General features: G+C 39.8%; 1 protein-coding gene across 2 annotated transcripts in view; it reads left to right on the plus strand.

The window, feature by feature from the left end:
* The first annotated feature begins 1,175 nt into the window (after positions 1-1,175).
* The window catches only part of LOC126703632 (endochitinase EP3-like), a 54,827-nt gene continuing 37,726 nt past the window's right edge, over positions 1,176-18,276 (plus strand). Inside the window, exons 1-2 of one of the 2 annotated variants that reach the window (XM_050402656.1) lie at positions 1,178-1,525; positions 1,984-2,578. In XM_050402656.1, the coding sequence (XP_050258613.1) occupies positions 1,231-1,525; positions 1,984-2,390 (702 nt within the window). In that variant the 5' untranslated portion in view covers positions 1,178-1,230 and the 3' untranslated portion in view covers positions 2,391-2,578. Of the gene's footprint in view, positions 1,526-1,983; positions 2,579-18,276 lie in introns of those variants that run through there. The other variant, XM_050402657.1, reaches the window with a different exon arrangement.

The raw sequence follows: 18,276 nt of genomic DNA on the forward strand, positions 1-18,276 counted from the left end.
ACTAATATGACTAAGTCATGGATTAAATTTTATAATTAATCTTAGTTTTGGTTGTGGTGGAAGATTTATCTAGTTTAATTTATAGAAAAAACTGTGTACACTGGCTACGTGTGGTGTGATTTTGCCATATACTTAAGCCTTAAGTCTACTTAGATCATTCACATCTGGTTTTTGCAAAAAATTCCCTTTTTCCATATCTGAAAAACTAATTTATCATTTATATCATCCTATTTTACAATACACCCAACATCCCAACTTTTATTTTTCTATTCAACTCATTAAATTATATATATTACTTAATAAAATAATATAATCCAACAAAGTAATAAATAGAGAGAGAAAAGAGAGAATAAAATATAATAAAAATTTATACAAGTTTGCTACAATGCCATCCTACATTCACTTTGCAAGACCGGGTAATGGGGGGTTTTGAAGCTCTGAAGCTAAATTGAACTAACATATGACATTTACAAGACCCAATGTGAATGCTCTTAGGTTATTGCTAGTGCTAAACAAATCATTCATTAAGAAATATATTTCAAAAAAGAAGATAAATTCATCTAGTAAAAGAAATAGTCTCATAGTTCTCATTAATTTTTTATACGGCTTGCTTAATTGTTCATGAATGTTTAAGCAACTTGATTAATTAACGTACAAACAAGGCCAACTAACTTGGCGGGCTAGTGACTAGAGTAGACGAAAGCCTTAGATATGTACTATACTGAAAAATTTTCAACACCTTAAGGATTAGGATAGCTTGTTCAAAACATTTAATTTCGTGTAGTTTTTTTTCCATAGTTTAGCATTTGGTTTAAAAATTGAACATGTAAATGACCAATCTTTTGCTGAACCAGTAACCAGTACTCTTGGATGCAATTTGGAAATTTTGGTTGCAAAATTTTCCACATCAGTATAACATTACTTGTATAATGATTAGAATTTTGGTATAACAGTCATAAGCAGCCTCTACAAGAAAAGAAAAAAAGGCACAATTACCTTATTCTAGAGCAGCACAATGACCGGTACTTGTCCTGTTAACAAAGTCAAATTTGAACAGCAAGACCCATACCATATACGCCATCTTGAAATCGCCATCATCAAATTGAAAGTAAGAACTCCATCTATAGAGTTTTTGCACCACATATTGCACTATAAATATCAAATGCCCAATCTTGTTTTTCGTCACACATTATCTTTTTCATTCTTTGTCCACATACAAAACTTCCCAAGATGGTTGCACTTAGTGTGAAAAAGAATCTACTAATCCTTGTTCTAGTCGGAATCCTAGCCGGATTTGTGCCTGGATATGTGAAGGGTCAATCTGTAGCTGATATTGTGACCCAAGATTTCTTTAATGGGATAATTAATCAGACTGATGCAAGCTGTGCAGGGAAGAACTTCTACACAAGAGCAGGTTTTCTTGATGCGCTCAATTCGTATAATCAATTTGGAAATCTCGGTTCTGCAGATGATTCCAAGCGTGAAATTGCAGCTTTCTTTGCTCATGTTACTCATGAGACTGGACGTAAGATATTTCTCTATACTAACATATATTTTAATTAATTTGTTACATATCATACGCATGCTGACAAATACAATAAGGTGCATGCCACAAAACACCCACAATATCCAATTTAGTTAATGTCATATTAAGTAACTAATTACTATATCTAATCTATAATAATAATTACAATAATATTCTGTTGGTTATGTTTTTATAATTTTGTTATAAGTTAGATAATAATTATTTTGCATTTAGGTTATAATTGAATTGCATAATATATAGTATACACCAAAATCCTTGTAGAGAAGTGGTATTTTTTTTTTTGATTTCTTTTAAAAGAATAACTATGGTTCAAATCATCATTCTCTACATTTTATAATTAATTAATTAAAAAAATATAATATATAATACATCACACACAATTAAATACAAAAGTTAACCTGAAAGGTAGTACAAAATTAATGTTTATCTTTGGGCAGATTTTTGCTACATAGAGGAGATCAATGGTGCCTCACAAGACTACTGTGACGAGAGCAACACACAGTATCCATGCAACCCTAACAAAAAATACTTTGGCCGTGGACCACTTCAGCTAACATGGAATTACAATTACGGGGCAGCTGGAACTAGCATTGGAATTGACTTATTAAACTCTCCTGAAACTGTTGCTACAGACGTGACTGTTTCTTTTAAGACCGCCTTGTGGTTTTGGATGACCAATGTTCGTCCAGTTGTAAGCCAAGGTTTTGGTGCAACCATTCGAGCCATCAATGGTGCCATTGAATGCAATGGTGGAAACTCCGGTGCTGTCCAAGCCCGTGTCCAGTACTACACTCAATATTGTAACCAACTTGGTGTTGCTCCAGGCGATAATCTCACTTGCTAGGAGCCTAGGAGCACCATTTGTGTTCTTTTATCTTTTAAGTACCTATGCTTGTTTAGATTTGATGGAAATAATTAATGCCAACTAGCCTTGTTGGTAAAATTGAGAAGAGAATTATCTCTCATTGTATAGCCCATAGTTTCAATGGGCATATAAATAAAGAAAATAAAGAGTACTATAATTTATATTCACCATTTTTTTTTTTTTGTTTTTTGGTTGTTGTTGAAATTAGGGGTGTCCAGCTAGAACCGGACTCGATCCAACCGACCAGATCCGATCGGAACTAACCCATCCACGACCGATCCGTGAGCTCCGGTGGTTGGTGGCGGGTTGCAAAGCCCAGAAACCGAGTCCTACCGGAGCCTTAACGAAATCCGGCGAAATAAGAATTTCTCGGCGAGTTTTTGGTCAGAATACCTTAGATTTTTATGAGATTTAGGTCGGATTTAGGGAGATGTCATCGAATCTAGTGAGATCTTAGCCAGATCTGGTGGAAATCTCACCGGATCTAGCGAGATCTCACTAGATCTGGTGAGATCTCCGCCAAATCTAATGATTTTGGCCTGAAATTAACTATTTTGGCCGGATTTTCCACCGTGGATGGTTTCAATCGAACCGACCGTGTTTCCGGTGCAAAACCGACCGCTCCGATCCGACTCTCTCGCCGGTCGGCTGCGGTCAGAACGTTCTCCACCCGAGTCTCGCGGGTCGGTCTCGGGTTGGGCACAAACCCGACCCAAACCGACCTGTGGACACCCCTAGTTGAAATGACTGGAAATAGTTACATAATATATAGAGCTGCTATCCCAACAGTTTTATACCCACACTCTCCTGCTCCCCCTGGAAAGATATACTAACTCACCCAATTGGACGGTCATTTCCACTACTCGATGTTAGCTTCTCTATGGCCATGAATTTTGCCTCCCTGAAAAATTTGGTTTTCTTTAAAGATCATTTATGGACATTATCTTGTACAAATGGACTACCGCATGTGTTGGCATTGACCATGGTACAGTAATTAACCTAGTGGGCAAGTACTAATTAATTCTTTCTCTGAGACACACTATTATAGTATTAACATTCAAAATTGTGAAAAATATACTATTTTATTATCCAAAAAGTAATTTTATTTATTATATCATACTATTTTACAATATATTCAACATTCCAAATTTTATTTTTAGAATACAACCCATTATAATAACTTCAACCAAAAAAAAAGTCCCACAACCAATCTCTACTGTAACAACTAGAAAAACATTGCCATCACCACCATTGTAAACCCAATGACAAATAATGTTATTTGGTTTTAACAAATCAAGGATATGAACTTATGCTAAATGTAATATGTATGTTACAACCAACATCATCTCTCAAACTCAAGAAAAAACCTGAAGATGCATTGAAATTGAAATCCAAGCTCGTGAATATGTGACCATGAGTGACTAGATTATTTGTAAAATAGGCTAGTCACAATGTAAAATAACTTGTGCAAAATGCTAGAGATGACAGCAAATAGTGATGATGATGGCTACAAGGCCTACAAGAGGGCACACCAATGGCCAAATAGTGGATGCTATGATTAAAGGACAGTCACATTGGTGGCCTGTAATGAAGCACGATACGGAACTTTTTTCACACAAATGTGATTGTAATGAAGCACGTGAGAGAGTTGACAAATTTTGCATAAATTAAACCTAAAAAAGAATGATTGATGGGTTTATCTATGTGGCTTGGGATCTTCAAATAGGAAAACAGACTTGCAAATTGAAATCTACAAAAGAAAAAAAAATGAAGTTGAAAATTTTCATGTTTGGGTAAAAACAATGATTGAATGTTGTTGGACAATAGCGGCCAATGACGGTCAAAGGTGGTCAACAACTTAGCCAAGCGATGGTTGATAGTGGCAGCATGAAATCTAGTGACGGTTATCGAAATGTGACTCTGTTACCATGTTAAAACATAAAAGTATATGCTAAAATATTGTTTGATATGTCCTTATAGTTTGCATGAATTTTTGTTTTCGTCCTTATACTTAAAAAAAAAATCATTTTTTTATATCACTAAATAGATAATAGCAGTCATGAATTCATCCTAGAACCAATACCCAGCATATTTGGAACCAAATTTTATCTTGTATAAGTCTTCTTGGATTATGGTTTTTTGATTCTATTTGGAACCATAGTTGGGACCATAGTTGCATGACTTTTTTGATAGGAGAGAGTAATAAAGGGATGCAGATTGTAGGATGGACAAGGCCACGACTTTATGGAAAACATTTGTAAGAAATATTATTTTCGGGTTGATGAGGCTATGCATGGCCTCCTTTTTTTTTTTTTTTTTTTTTTTTTATAATTTAACTATAATGTGCTTATTTATATTTAAATGTTATTGTAAAGGCAGCGTTTTGGTTCTTGAGCCCAAAGGATAGAAGGATCTAGGTCCAAAGAGCCCAACACAATAAATTTGTAGAGAATGGGCTTAAAAGCTAGGCTTCAATGGATTAGGCAACATACACAGTGGATCAAAGATATTAAGAAAGCAAAGAAAGACAAGTTCAAAGCAAGGAAATCCTTCCTTGGCGAAGTTCGAGGAGAATGATTCTTGAATATAGTTATTTTGGACTTGGATACAATTTTAGTTCTTATTGCTATAGTGTATTCTCTACAGATTTTTCGATCCTCTCTCCCTAGAGAGTCTCTTATATTATATAACTCACTTTAAATGATCTTGGCCCTCCATTTGTTGATTGTCTAGGCCATTATTTGAGTGCTTGTCCCATTAGATATCTTCCCAAACCCCTTATGAGTTGGGGCAGCCAAGGTAGCACTGTTTAGGGGTATTCTCCACATAAATGCAGTCAGGAGGATTGGTGGGATGCATTAAATGTGGTGGCAGCCACCATTCCTTCAATCATGTCAGGGCTAACCCCCTCCCTGAAACTCTTTCTCTACAATATGACCTCCTCTGGTAACATGCTACTGATGTGGCCTTAGTATCCAAGCATGTGACCTCCTCGGCACAATAGTGGCCCCTTCGGCCATGGGTATGACCCGTGGTGTAAATGCCTTATTTCAATTCCTATATCCCATAATTGCCCCTCAAAACTCCGGCATTTTTCTCTCATTTGAGGAGAAAAGTGGGGTTTGGACCTTGGATAATTAATTCCACACATTTCTTTGACTTCCACATGTGAAAGTGTCACTTCGCGTGCCCCGCAACAATTCTAGCACTTCGGAGTCCACGACGTCTCATTGAATGCTCCAGGCGGTGCTTTGTTCCCCACGTCCTACGGTGAGATGGATATCCTACGGTTGGCATTTCTCCTCAAATTTTGGGCGGGATAACTCCCACCCAATTCCGCCTCTTATATAAGGCATCTGGGGGATTCATTTCTTTCACTTTACTAATCTTTGAACTCTGAAGACTTCCTAAATCTTTGAACTTTGAAGACTTCCTAAATCTCCAAACTCTTAAGACTTCTTAAATCTTCAAGCTTTTGAGAAGCTTCTGAAGTGACCCTTGTCCTTATTTTTGTAAGTTTCTTTATCCTTAGGCTATTTTCTCCTCGGCCAATCTACTTTTTACTTCTTCTTCACAAATATATCCTTCACTTCTTTTTAGTTTACTCTAATGGGTAGGTTCGCCTACCTAGTAGATTCCCTTGCTGCTATGGAGGGGTTTAGGCCTTGTACCACATTTCTCGGGGCATTTCCTTACGATACTGCTCTCCGGTTGAATGGCTCACCCATAGGAATGAAGGGGACGTCGTTATTCCCATGATCGCCTTCATAAAGGGGGAATGATGCTTCCTATAGGTAGTGTAATTAGAGACTAGTTAATCACCCATAGGCTGTGCCCCCACCAATGCACGCCCAACCTATTTAGGATTTTGGGTAGTGTTGATATTCTCAATGAGCAAATGGGGTTGAACCTTACTTAGCACGACGTCGTTTGGATGTACGAGTGCCATCTGTTGGCAAACTTGGGCTACTACCTTAAGTCTAGGTCTTCAGTGGTTAGGCTTGTCTCGTGTCTTCCCAAGACTAACAAGGGCATAAACGATGACTACTTGATCGCCTCTGGTGAATGGCACGATGATCTTCACTGCTTAACCCAGGAGGGAGAGCTAGGTGGGGTACCATAGGTTTAGATCTTTTAACATGGGCATTAGTTCCTTAGTTTTGTTGCTCTCTCATTTCCTTTAGTATTTCGTTTCTTTTTGATGGAGGGCTTTATTGTTCTAATCGTCATTTTGCTTCTCGGCTATTTTTGTAGATAAAAGGCATGTTGCGCCCAACCTTAACCTTGTCAACGTCCACAACCTCAATAAGGTGTTGAGGTCCAAGGTGTTTGTGAGTAAGGACAGACAGCTAAGAGTCATTTATCTCATCCTTAACTTTTAGCCCCTATCTGACAAGTTTCAGGACATGGGCACGCGATCAGAGCTGGTGATCCTCGGCTTGCTTGGATAGACGTCTCGGTGCCTGGATTTCTGGCCCAAGAAGACATCATGTCAGTTGACCTACCTGCTCATCGCTTTCCTTGCGAAGCGGCAGTTCTAAGAGAAGAGACAGCCTCTTTGCGCCTATCGCTTGAGGTGGAGATAGACCAGTTCCATCTCAAGGGAGAGGGAGAGGAATAGGGAGAGCATGTGACTTAAGTCCCGAACTCAGAAGACGAGCTCGATAGATTTTCAGGTGTTCGCACCTTTGGTCTCATCATCACACGCATAGACAATAGCTCCAAGGAAGAAGGAGAGGAGATAGCCTTGAATAGGAAGAAGGGCTTGCGTGAGCTCCTTGCGGATAGGGCTAAGGGGTCGATGCTTAAGGACTCCCTCAAGTCCCAGTCTCTTCCTTCTCTCCCCCCCTCCTCCTCCTACAGTTAACCCATTCATCGTGGCCAACTTGAAGAAGAAAAGGAAAGAGGAGGTGGCCAAGGAGGGGGAGGTGGTCTCCTAAAAGGAACCCAAGTAGTAAAAGATGGCCAAGGGCCAGGGGATGGCCTCCTTGGTTGAAAGCAAGGAGGACCATAGCGTGGTCGAGGTACGCCCTCCTACCCTAGTGTGGGATCCTCGACTAGAGCTGGAGGGGGCAGCCATACCATGGAGCTCCTCCATCAAGGAGTTCTAGAAAGGGCACACCCATAACTTGGCTAAGGCCCTAGAGTAGCCCCTACTACTACCCAAAGATATGGCTGCGCTGCAGAACATGAGGCAATAGGATTCTTTTCTGTCCTTGAAGAGGGACTTAGCTTTGGTAAGCTTCTTGTTATGCTAGATTGTCATGATAGGTTGCCATTTTCCCATTTTTTTTTTTAAAATTTTTTAAACATAGAATTCCCTTGTTTTTTTTGCTCAGGCCGTCCAAGAGGTATTCATGGCTGAGGAGTGGGTGAAAGACACCCGCAACGAAGCCAAGGTTGAGGCTATCCTTTGTGCTGAGACCAGCAAGGCCCTGGGTGCAGTGGAGCAGAAAAACCAGGAGTTGTCCATGAAGCATACGGCGGGGGAAAGGGAGAGAAGGAGCACTGAGGCCGGCCTCAAGAGTGCCCAAGACTAGGTTGAGGAGCAACATAAGAAGCTTCACTATGCTAAAGTAGAGCTGGCCACAACTAAGTAGCAGTTCTCGAACTTGAAGGTAGAGCTTGGGAAGGCCAAGGAGGTTGCTCGGATGGCCAAGGAAGCGGCAAAGGCTTCGGAGCAGGCATCCTATGATCTTGGGGTGCAGGAGACTGAGGTCCATTTGGCAGAGGAGCTGGTGGAGGTTTGCAGAGACTATTGCAAGGAAGTGTGGGCAGAGGCGCTCAATCTGGCAGGAGTCCTCGCTTCTTTCAAGTGGAGGAAGGTTGAGAACATTTACTACCCTGCGAACATCCGTGAAGTTCCAGTTGCATTCCCTCCTAATGCTGCCCTTGCACCAACCTCCTTTGAGTAGCCCTCTATCACCTAGGCCTCTCTTCCTCCTGTTGAGGTTCCTAAAGGACTTGGCAAGGCTGGTGACCAAGGCCAAGGGGCTGAGGTGGCTAAGGGTAAGGGGGTTGGCTAGGGTGGTTCCTGGCTAGAGGATAAAGGCAAGGGCAAGGAGGTCAATCCCCTGCTAGAGACCAAGGGTCCAGAGGCTACCCTTAAGCTCAAGGATGTCGCTTCCAAGGCCAAGGATGCTACTCCCAAGGCAAAGGAGTCTGATCCCAAATCCAAGGAAGTTGATCCTAAGGCCATCAATCCTCCTGTCTCCTGCTAGGCAGCAAAGATGACCTTCTTCTAGCCAAGACATAGTTTAGGATCTTTTTCTTTTACTTATTGTTATTTTTTTATATGAAATTTTCCTTTGTTATGGCAGTTTGTCATGTTTGAGATGTAACTCCTTCCTTAATTAATGGAAAGACATAGACTTTTGCTTTTGTAGGACTTTGTTTTTCTTGCAATATTTGTCTTTGGTTGACTGTAGTTATTGTTTTGCCCCTCACTGAGATTTTAGATTGATGATGCTTCTAAGGCTGAATACCCATACTTTAACAAAAGCTAATAGTAATGAATTTTTGCTAATTCAAATAAATTACTCTCATGTAAACAGTGAGAAAAGTGGCTATCACCTTGATTAGGATATATTCTAACCCCTAAAGTTAACAGTTACTCTGGCAACTAATAGTCCAACTATTACCTTTCATGTAGTTAGCAGTGAAGTTGGATAACTTTACCTTGTCCATGGCCCTTGGCACCTAGTAACTCAACCCAAAAAACAAACTTTGTGTACCTTAGGTAAATAGCTTAAAGGATGAAGTGCACTTTTAGATTTTCTTCTTAACCTCAAATGATAGTGAAGTTCATGTCTATCCAGGGTGTATAATCCCAGAAGGCCACCTCACCTTGAATTTCACCTAGCACCCCATTCCACAGTAGGCTTGTATGGTTATAAGTGTTAATTTACCCAAGGCATGTGGTCTGAGAGACCCAACATTACCAAAGTTCTGTTTAGCACTTAGAGAAATAATGGGAAGTATTAATTTACTCACGGCATGTGGTCCGAGAAGCCAGACATGACCAAGGTTTTGTTTAATACTTAAAGAAATAATGGGAAGTATTAATTTACCCAAGATATATGGTCTGAGGGATTAGGCATGACCAATGTTCAGTTTAATACTTAGAGAAATAATGGGAAGTATTAATTTACCTAAGATATGTGGTCCAAGGGGCCAGGCATGGCTAAGGTTCTGCTTAATATCCACTCAAGTAATCAGGAATATTAATTTACCTAAGGTATGTGGTCCGAGGAGCCAGACATGACCAAGGTTCTATTTAATATTCATATAGTTAATTAAAAATATTAATTTACCCAAGGTATGTGGTCCGAGGAGTTAGACATGACCAAGGTTTTGTTAATATTCATATTGGTAATTGACGCAACACATAATGTCACAAATGAAAATATGGCAAAGTTGCCTTTTATTAATAATAGTACCTTCACAGGTTATTTACATTCCAAGGTCGTGGTACAACTTTTCGTCTAGATCTTCTAGGAAGTATGCACCTATGCCTGCTACTGAAGTGATACGGTATGACCCTCCCTAATTGGGCCCTAACTTCCCCCATGTTGGGTTTTTTGTAGTACCTACAACCTTTCTCAATACCAAGTCCTCAGGGCCAAAGGCCTTAACTTTACACTTGAATCATACCCTTGTTTGAGCTTTTGCTGATTGTATGCTAATTGAACCATGGCACTTTCCCTCCGCTCCTCAATTAGATCTAGGCTCTTTTCTAGTAGCATTGGGAATCTAGTCTTTAGAAGAATCATAGCCTTAACCCTCTAAGTCATTGAAAAGGGGGTTTCCCCCGTCGACCTACGAGGGGTAGTCTGATACATCTAGAGGACATGTGGAAGCTCATCCCCCCATTTGCCCTTTGCATCATCCAACCTCTTCTTGAATTCGTTCACTATGACCTTATTGACAGTTTCGGCTTACCCATTCCCTTAGGGATAAGTTGGAGTGGAATACCTATTTGTGATACCCAATTCACAATAGTATCTTCTAAAAGTTTTGCTATCAAACTAAAGTCCGTTGTCTGAGATGAGGGTATGAGGAATCCCAAACCAAGTGACAATGTTCTTCCACACAAACCTTTTGGCATCCAAGTCCCTAATGTTCACCAGTGGCTTGGTTTCAACCCACTTGGTAAAGTAATCAGTGCCGACCAAAAGCCATTTCCTGTTTCCTGCTGTTTTGGAGAAGGGCCCTACAATGTCCAAGCCCTACTGAGCGAAAGGTCAGGGACTAGATAGAGGATTAAGTATGCCCCTTGGTTGATGAATGTTGGGAGCAAATCTCTAACAATGGTCACACTTCTTCATGTATTCTTGTGCTTCTCTTTGCATATTGGGCCACTAATATCCCTAAGTAAGGGCTTGGTGAGACAAGGATCTACCTCTTGTATGATTTCCATAAATCCTTTCGTTCAACTCTTCTAAGAGCGACTCCACTGCTTCAGGATGGATGCATAGCAAATATAGCCTAGAAAAAGAGCGCTTGTACAAATTTTGGTCCTCAGATAGCCAAAATTGGGGAGCATTTCTTTGCATTTTGTCAGCCTCCCCTTTTTGCTCGGGCAAGATGTCATCCTTAAGGAATAGGACAATAGGATCCATCTAACTAGGTCTCTAAGTTGATGAATTTAGACCTTCTCCCTCTTCATCTCGGTAGGGTTGCACAGATCCTCGACCAAGATGACCCGAGGTAGACTCTACGCTGAGGAGATTGTAAGAGTGGCAAGAGAATCAACATGCGTATTTCTACTTCTAGGGATTTGGTGTAAGGAAAAAGAGTCAAATCTTGATTGCAAGAGCCTAGCCTGGTTCAGGTACTCTTGCATCCTCACATCCTTGACTTCCAGTTCTCCCTTTACTTGGCCTACAACCAACCTCGAATCCGAAAACATCTCCACTGTTCTTCCTCCCATTTTCTGAAACATAGCCATCTCCACCAATAAAGCCCTGTACTTAGCCTCATTGTTCGTGACTGAGAAGCACATTTTAAGGATTTCTCAATGATGATCCTTTCAGGAGACACTACAACCAGCCCCACTCCTGATCTCTTTTGGTTTGCTGCACTATCAACATGCACCTTTCAAGATAGAGGTCACTACAAGGAGATCATCCTAACTGATTTTCCATCCATGCTCGGCCTTTCACCGTTTTCTTCAAATGAAGGCTCGGTAAAGTCAGCCACTAAATCGGCAAGGACCTGGCCCTTTATAGAGGTGCAAGGCATGTATTTAATATCGAAGGCTCTTAGGATTGTTGCCCATTTTGCAGCCCTCCCTGTGTAATTAGCTTTCCAAAGCAGTGATAGGAGAGAGAGTTGGGTTAGAACCACAATAGTGTGAGCCTGGAAGTAATGTGGGAGCTTCCGTGTAGTATGCACTACTGCCAAGATGGCCTTCTCTAATGGTAAATAGCGAATCTCTGCCTCATGTAATAATTTACACACATAATAAACTGGTCTTTGCACCCCATAGTCATCCCGCACTAGTACCAGACTTATCGCATGCGAGGCTATAGTGATGTAATTGAATAAAATCTCCTCCTACTCAGGCTTGGACATAATAAGTGGCTGGGAAAGATATTCCTTCAACTGTTGGAAGGCTAAGGAACACTCCTCCATCCATTCAAATCCTTTCCATTTATGCAACAACTGGAAAAAGGGCCTACACCTGTCCACTGATCGAGAAATGAATCGATTTAAAGCGGTAGTCATTCCTGTTAACTTTTGGACCTCTTTGGAATTCCAAGGAGGTTACTGGTCGTTAATGGCTCTAATCTGATCAAGGTCAACTTCGATTTCCCATATAACCTAGAAATTTGCCAGAGCCTATGCCAAAAGAACAATAAGTGGCATTAAGGCGTAGTTTGTGTTTCTTTAGTATCTCGAAAATATTCCCAAGGTCATTTATATGCTCGGACTCTACTTTACTCTTTATCACCATATCATCTATGTACACCTCAATATTTTTGCCTAATTGAGGCTCAAACATACTGGTCATCATCCTTTGGTAGGTAGGCCTTGCATTTTTCAATCCGAAAGACATTACTTTATAGTGGTAATTCTCAGTGGGTATAAGAAAAACATTTTTTTTTTTTTTTTTTTTTTTCTGATCATCCAAAGCTAACGGTATCTGATGATAACCCTGAAAGGCGTCCAAAAAGCTCATCCGAGGATGGCCTACAATAGCGTCCACTAATTAATCTATTCGAGGCAAGGGGAAAGGGTCTCTTGGGCAAGCTTTATTTAAATCTATATAGTCCACACACATTTGCCACTTCCTAGTTTTCTTCTTTATCACAACTGTGTTGGCCATACACTCGGGGTAGAATACCTCCTTTATGGCCCCAACCTACTTGAGCTTGAGTACTTCCCCTTTGACAGCATTAGAATGTTCCCTATATGAGTGTCGAGGTGGTTGCTTCTTGGAGATGGCAGATGGATTGACGTCTAAATGGTGGCAAATGAAATATGGATCTACCCCAGGGGCATCGTAGATGCTTCATGCAAATGCATCAATATTTTTCCTAAGAAAATCCATTAGCTATTGCCTCTTCCGAGGAGGTAGCCAAGCTCCTACCTGAAAGAACTTTTCCTTATCGTTGCCAATAATAACTTTCTCTAGTTGCTCGCATTTTGCCCCTTCTGCCACATCCCCTGTAGACAACACCAGCATCCTTGATTGCTATAAATCCTGCTTGGCGGTCCTTAAGGGTTCACCTCCAGCCTGATGTCTAATTGTGGCCACCTAATACTGCCTAGCCACAGACTGGCTTCCGACTAGCTCCTCGACCCGGTCCCCTGATGGGTACTTCACGTTCAAGTAAAGGGTGGAAGACATGGCTCCCAGGGTATGAAGCCAAGGTCTTACCACAATAGCAGTATAGGGGGAGTAGGTTTCTACTACGATGAAATTCACTTCCATGACTTCTGACTCTGCCTGAATAGGTAGTCTAATTTGACCCCTCGGGAAGACAATCTTCCCATCAAACCCTATCAGAGGGGAGTTATAGCAGGTTAGATCCTTGGGCCTCAGCTTTAGTCCCCTAAATAGGTCAAGATACATGATCTTTGCACCACTGCCTTAATCTATCAGCACCCTCTTCACATCATACCCTCCTATCCTGAGAGTAACCACCAGGGCATCATTGTGTGGTTGCAAGATTCCAACTTTATCCTCATCGGAGAAGCTTAAAGTTGGTCGGACCTCCACTCTACTCCTCTAAAATCAGGAGGTAGGTCTTCGATAAATGGCTGAGCTATTGATAGCACCCTGGATGGCTGAGAACCAGTTCTCTCTGAAGCAGCAAGAATGACTTTAATTGTATCTAAAAAGGGTCTTATAGAAGTGTCTCTCTAAGCCCCTAACCCTGCCTAACTACTATGCTCATTGGGTTGATACAGGAATTGCTTTAACTTCCCAATTTTAACCAATTGCTCAAAATGACCCCACAATATCTTGCAGTCTTCAATGGTGTGCCTCCGCTCTTGTGGTACTGGTAGTGAAGACTTTGGTTACGATTCGTGGGGCCTTTTCCCATCTTGTTCGGCCATTGAAAGTACGACTTGTTCTTAATTTTCTTTAGGATTTGGTGTACTGGCTCTCAGAACATAGTACTGAGTACCTGAGTAGTGGTAGACCAGGAATGCCTCGTAAAGTCTCTCTGAGGTTGGTTGTTATTATACCTATTCGACCTGAAGTCCCTTCTATCCTGAGGGACCACTTTAGCTTTCCCCTTTCCCTATTGCTGGTCCTTCTTGACCTGCTTATACTCATTAATCCGGTCCATGAGTTGACGCAAGCTCCTAACAGATTTCCTAGTCAAAGACTTTCTCAGATTATGCTCGGCAGGCAAGCTGACCTTGAAAGTCCTTATAGCCACATCATCAAAGTTCCCATCTATCTCGTTGAACATTTCCCTCTTTCACATGGTCATAGACAGTAAGGAATCCAAGGGTCAAGGAACCCTACTGTAAGTCACAAAATGAGCCCTAAAGGCCCTAGTAAGCTCCTTAAAGGAGCTAATAGAACCCTCCTTCAGACCATCGAACCATCTCATTGTCATGGGCCCCAAACTGGATAGGAACACTTTGTACATCAAGGTTTGGTTTTGGGAGTGAATAGCCATTCGCTGGTTAAAGTGGCTAACGTGCTCCACAGGGTCCGTCTTGCCATTATACATGGTGAATGTTGGCTGAGTAAACCGCCGAGGAATCTTTCCCCCTTCAATTCTATGCATAAACGATGATTTGGAGATCCGGTTAAGAGCCCTACTCATAGCATCATTGCTCGCACTTTCGCGAGATAGACTTTTACTTCTCCTTTTATAACGACGGTCCTCCCCGTACGAAAAAGACTCTCTGGGAGGAGACCTGGACCTGGGCTTGTAGCTACCATCTCCATGATCATCAGAGGAGGGATTAGAATTTGAAGGAGTCCTTCTCTGTCACTAGTGGTGTAGCCTCCTGCGAAGACGATCAATCTCCAATTGCATGCTTCTAGTATTTTCCTCATGAGAAATGTAACTCCCGCCTCGAAACTGGCTCCTACTAGTATGTGTGGTGTGCACACTAACCTCGCGGTCCCTCTTTCGCTCAAGGTTGAGGAACTGGTCTTAACGTTGGGAACCAATAAACTCCTCTCGGTCTTGCCTCGATCGTACTATGGTTGGACGTTAAACTTACTAAAACTCAAGCCTTTCCCACAGACAGCGCTAGTTGTAAGGGCGGCATTTTGGTTTTTGAGCCCAAGAGGTAGAAGGATCCAGGCCCAAAGAGCCCAACACAATAAATTTGTAGAGAGTGGGCTTAAAAGTTAGGCTTCAATGGATCAGGTAACACACATAGTGGATCACAAATATTAAGAAAGCAAAGAAAGACAAGTTCTAAGCAAGGAAATCCTTCCTCGGCGAAGTTCGAGGAGAATGATTCTCGAATATAGTTCTTTTGGACTTGGATACAATTTCAGTTCTTGTTGCTACAATGTGTTCTCTATAGATTTTCCGATCCCCTCTCCCTGGAGGGTTTCTTACATTATATAGCTCCCTTTAGATGATTTTGGGCCTCCATTTGTTGATCGTCTTGGCCACTACTTGAGTGTTTGTCCCATCAGACACCTTCCCAAGTCCCTTGTGAGTAGGGGTAGTCAAGATAGCACAGTTCAGGGGTCTGCTCAACATAAATGCAGTCAGGAGGTTTGGTGAGATGTATTAAATGTGGTGGTAGCCACCATTCCTTCAGTCATGTCAGGTCTAACTCCCTTCTTGAAACTCTTTCTCTACAGTATGACCTCTTCTAGTAACGTGCCACTAACGTGGCCTTAGTATTCGAGCGTGTAACCTCCTCGACACGATAGTGGCCTCCTCGGCCATGGGTATGACTCGTGGCGTAAATACCTTATTTCAATTCCTATACCCCACAGTTATAATTTTTTCAAAATTTGTATTGAATCAATTAATTGATAATTTTTTTTTTTTATGAGAGGAATCTTTTTTTGCTTAAAATTTAAAATTTTGAGGAATCTAAAGATATATATATATACATACATATATATATATATATATATGATGTTGCATTATATTTAATTGTTTATAACATGTAAAAAATCATTTATCCCCCATATCTTTTAGATTGCTCCAAGAAATAATGGAGTTAGATTTGAATCTTGGATTTATTTAGACTCTTTACTATAAATGTCATGAGATGCCAATTAATTAAGTTTCAAGGTTCTTGAGATGGGTCTTGTTAAATAATTTTCAAAAGAACGCATACAAATATAAACTTAAATAGTACTCAATAACATAGTGGATGGTGGTTCTTCAAAATGGTTTCCATGACACTAATTTAAAACTAGTCAGTAGTCCATGCAATGAATAGAAAAATTTAACTTAATATGATTAATTTACTCTCTTTTCTTTTTGTCTAAGTATGAATTTTTTTATTATGGTAGCTATAGACATTTATTATGTATTTGTTTATACATGAAACCATATATTTTAGCAAAGACCTGGAAAGTAATGTGACATAATATCATAAGGTCAATCAGAAGTCAATCTGCTTTGGATTTATATAGATTGTTATAGATATTAGATATTATTAAAGTTCGGCAGGATATAGACAAATTATTATTATTATTATTATTATTTTGCATTGCTAATTAAACAAAATTGCCACTTTCAATAATAGTAATTTTTTAGATTAAAAGAGGTTTGATTTGGCAAGTGATCAAGACTCCAAAGCTAGAAAGTACAAATTGGGAGTCAAAGCAGATATGCTTGACCTTGGGAAATCGGACCACTTCCTTAGTTAACTTGGGAGCGCAAATCTTGGCCCAGTCAGTGACGACTTGTTTCCCATAATACATTGTTTTGGTCCAAGGAAGCTTGCAGGAGTTACCTGCATGAAGGCATTAAGAAACCATCAAAGCAAAAGTCATTAAATTAATTGATCCAGTTCAACTTAATAAAGACTACTATAATTTTAACAACTTCATATTGGTAAATTGACTAAGAAGGATAAAATTTTATAATTAATCTCAATTTTGGTTATGGTGCCGGAAGAGTTATCTAGTTTAATTTATTGGAAAAAACACGTACACTGGCCGGCTATGTATGGTGTGATTTTTCCATAAACTTAAGCCTTAAGCATATTTAGTTTAATGCTAGTGCTAAACAAATCATTCATTTATTTGCTAAATTTATTCATTAAACAAAATAATAAAGAAGTATTCAAAAAGAAGATAAAATCAACTAGTGAAATAAATACTCTCATTGACTGTGGGGGGGATGGCCCCCCCACCCTATTGCATAGCTCCGCCCCTTAGGTTGGCATAAGAAATTGTTGTAGGAATTAATTCTCAGCCAATCTAAGAGATTTTTAGTGTCAAAGAAGAGATTAATTTCCTCAAAAAAGAAAAAAAGAAAAAAGAAGAGATTAATTTTAGCAGGATTGCCAAGAGACATTCAAAAATCCTTTGCAAGTTGCAACGTCTCAATACATGTATACTCTCCCGCAGCCTCCACACAAAGTGGAGGCAATTGGTAAATTATTGTTAAATCAAATAAATTAAGTGTAATACCCAAAAAAAAAAAAAAAAAAGAAAAAGAAAAAGAAAAAGAAAAAAAAATTAGAAGGAAGGGTATTTAAGTAAATCTATTGTGGGGTTAATTTTATAATTTATAATTATAAGGGAGTTTTTAGAAAAATAAGATTGAAACTCTAGCTCTTATTAAGTCAACATGGGGGATATTTTGAGGGAGGAGACTGTTATAATCTATTTCCATTGGGAGAGTGGAGACTCGAACTCTGTCTGGGCAGTCATGTAATGGCGGTCAAGAAGCTCCTCTTCTGCCTCTTCTCCTTTTCCTTTTCCGTACTCTCACCCTCATATGTCACCTTAATGGAGAATGTTAAAGCTGCTACAAAATTTATTATATAAGTTTTATAAATTGCTATTAAAATGAATGTAATTAATGGATTTAAAAAACATAATAAAAAATATAATAAATGATTGTCAAAATTACATTTTTTGTGATGGAAAATTTTAAAAGTTGTAGTATTTTTAGTATCACTTTTTCTTTATATAGTGTGCTTAATTGTTCAAGTATGTTTTTGCAACCCGATTAATGTACATGCGCGGCCAACCTTCCATGCTAGAGTAAATGATGAAAAGCTTATGTAATGCACTATACTGAAAAATTTGTAAATCCCTTAAGGACCGGGTTGGATAACTTGTCTAAAACATGTTATATATATAGTTTGTTTCCATAGTTTAGCCACTGTTTGCAAAATTGCACGTGTAACTTACCATTGCTTTGCTTAATATGTAACCACTCTTGGAAGAATGCAATTT

Source organism: Quercus robur, chromosome 10 (genome assembly GCF_932294415.1).
Source record: "Quercus robur chromosome 10, dhQueRobu3.1, whole genome shotgun sequence".
NCBI classification, from domain to species: Eukaryota; Viridiplantae; Streptophyta; class Magnoliopsida; order Fagales; family Fagaceae; genus Quercus; species Quercus robur.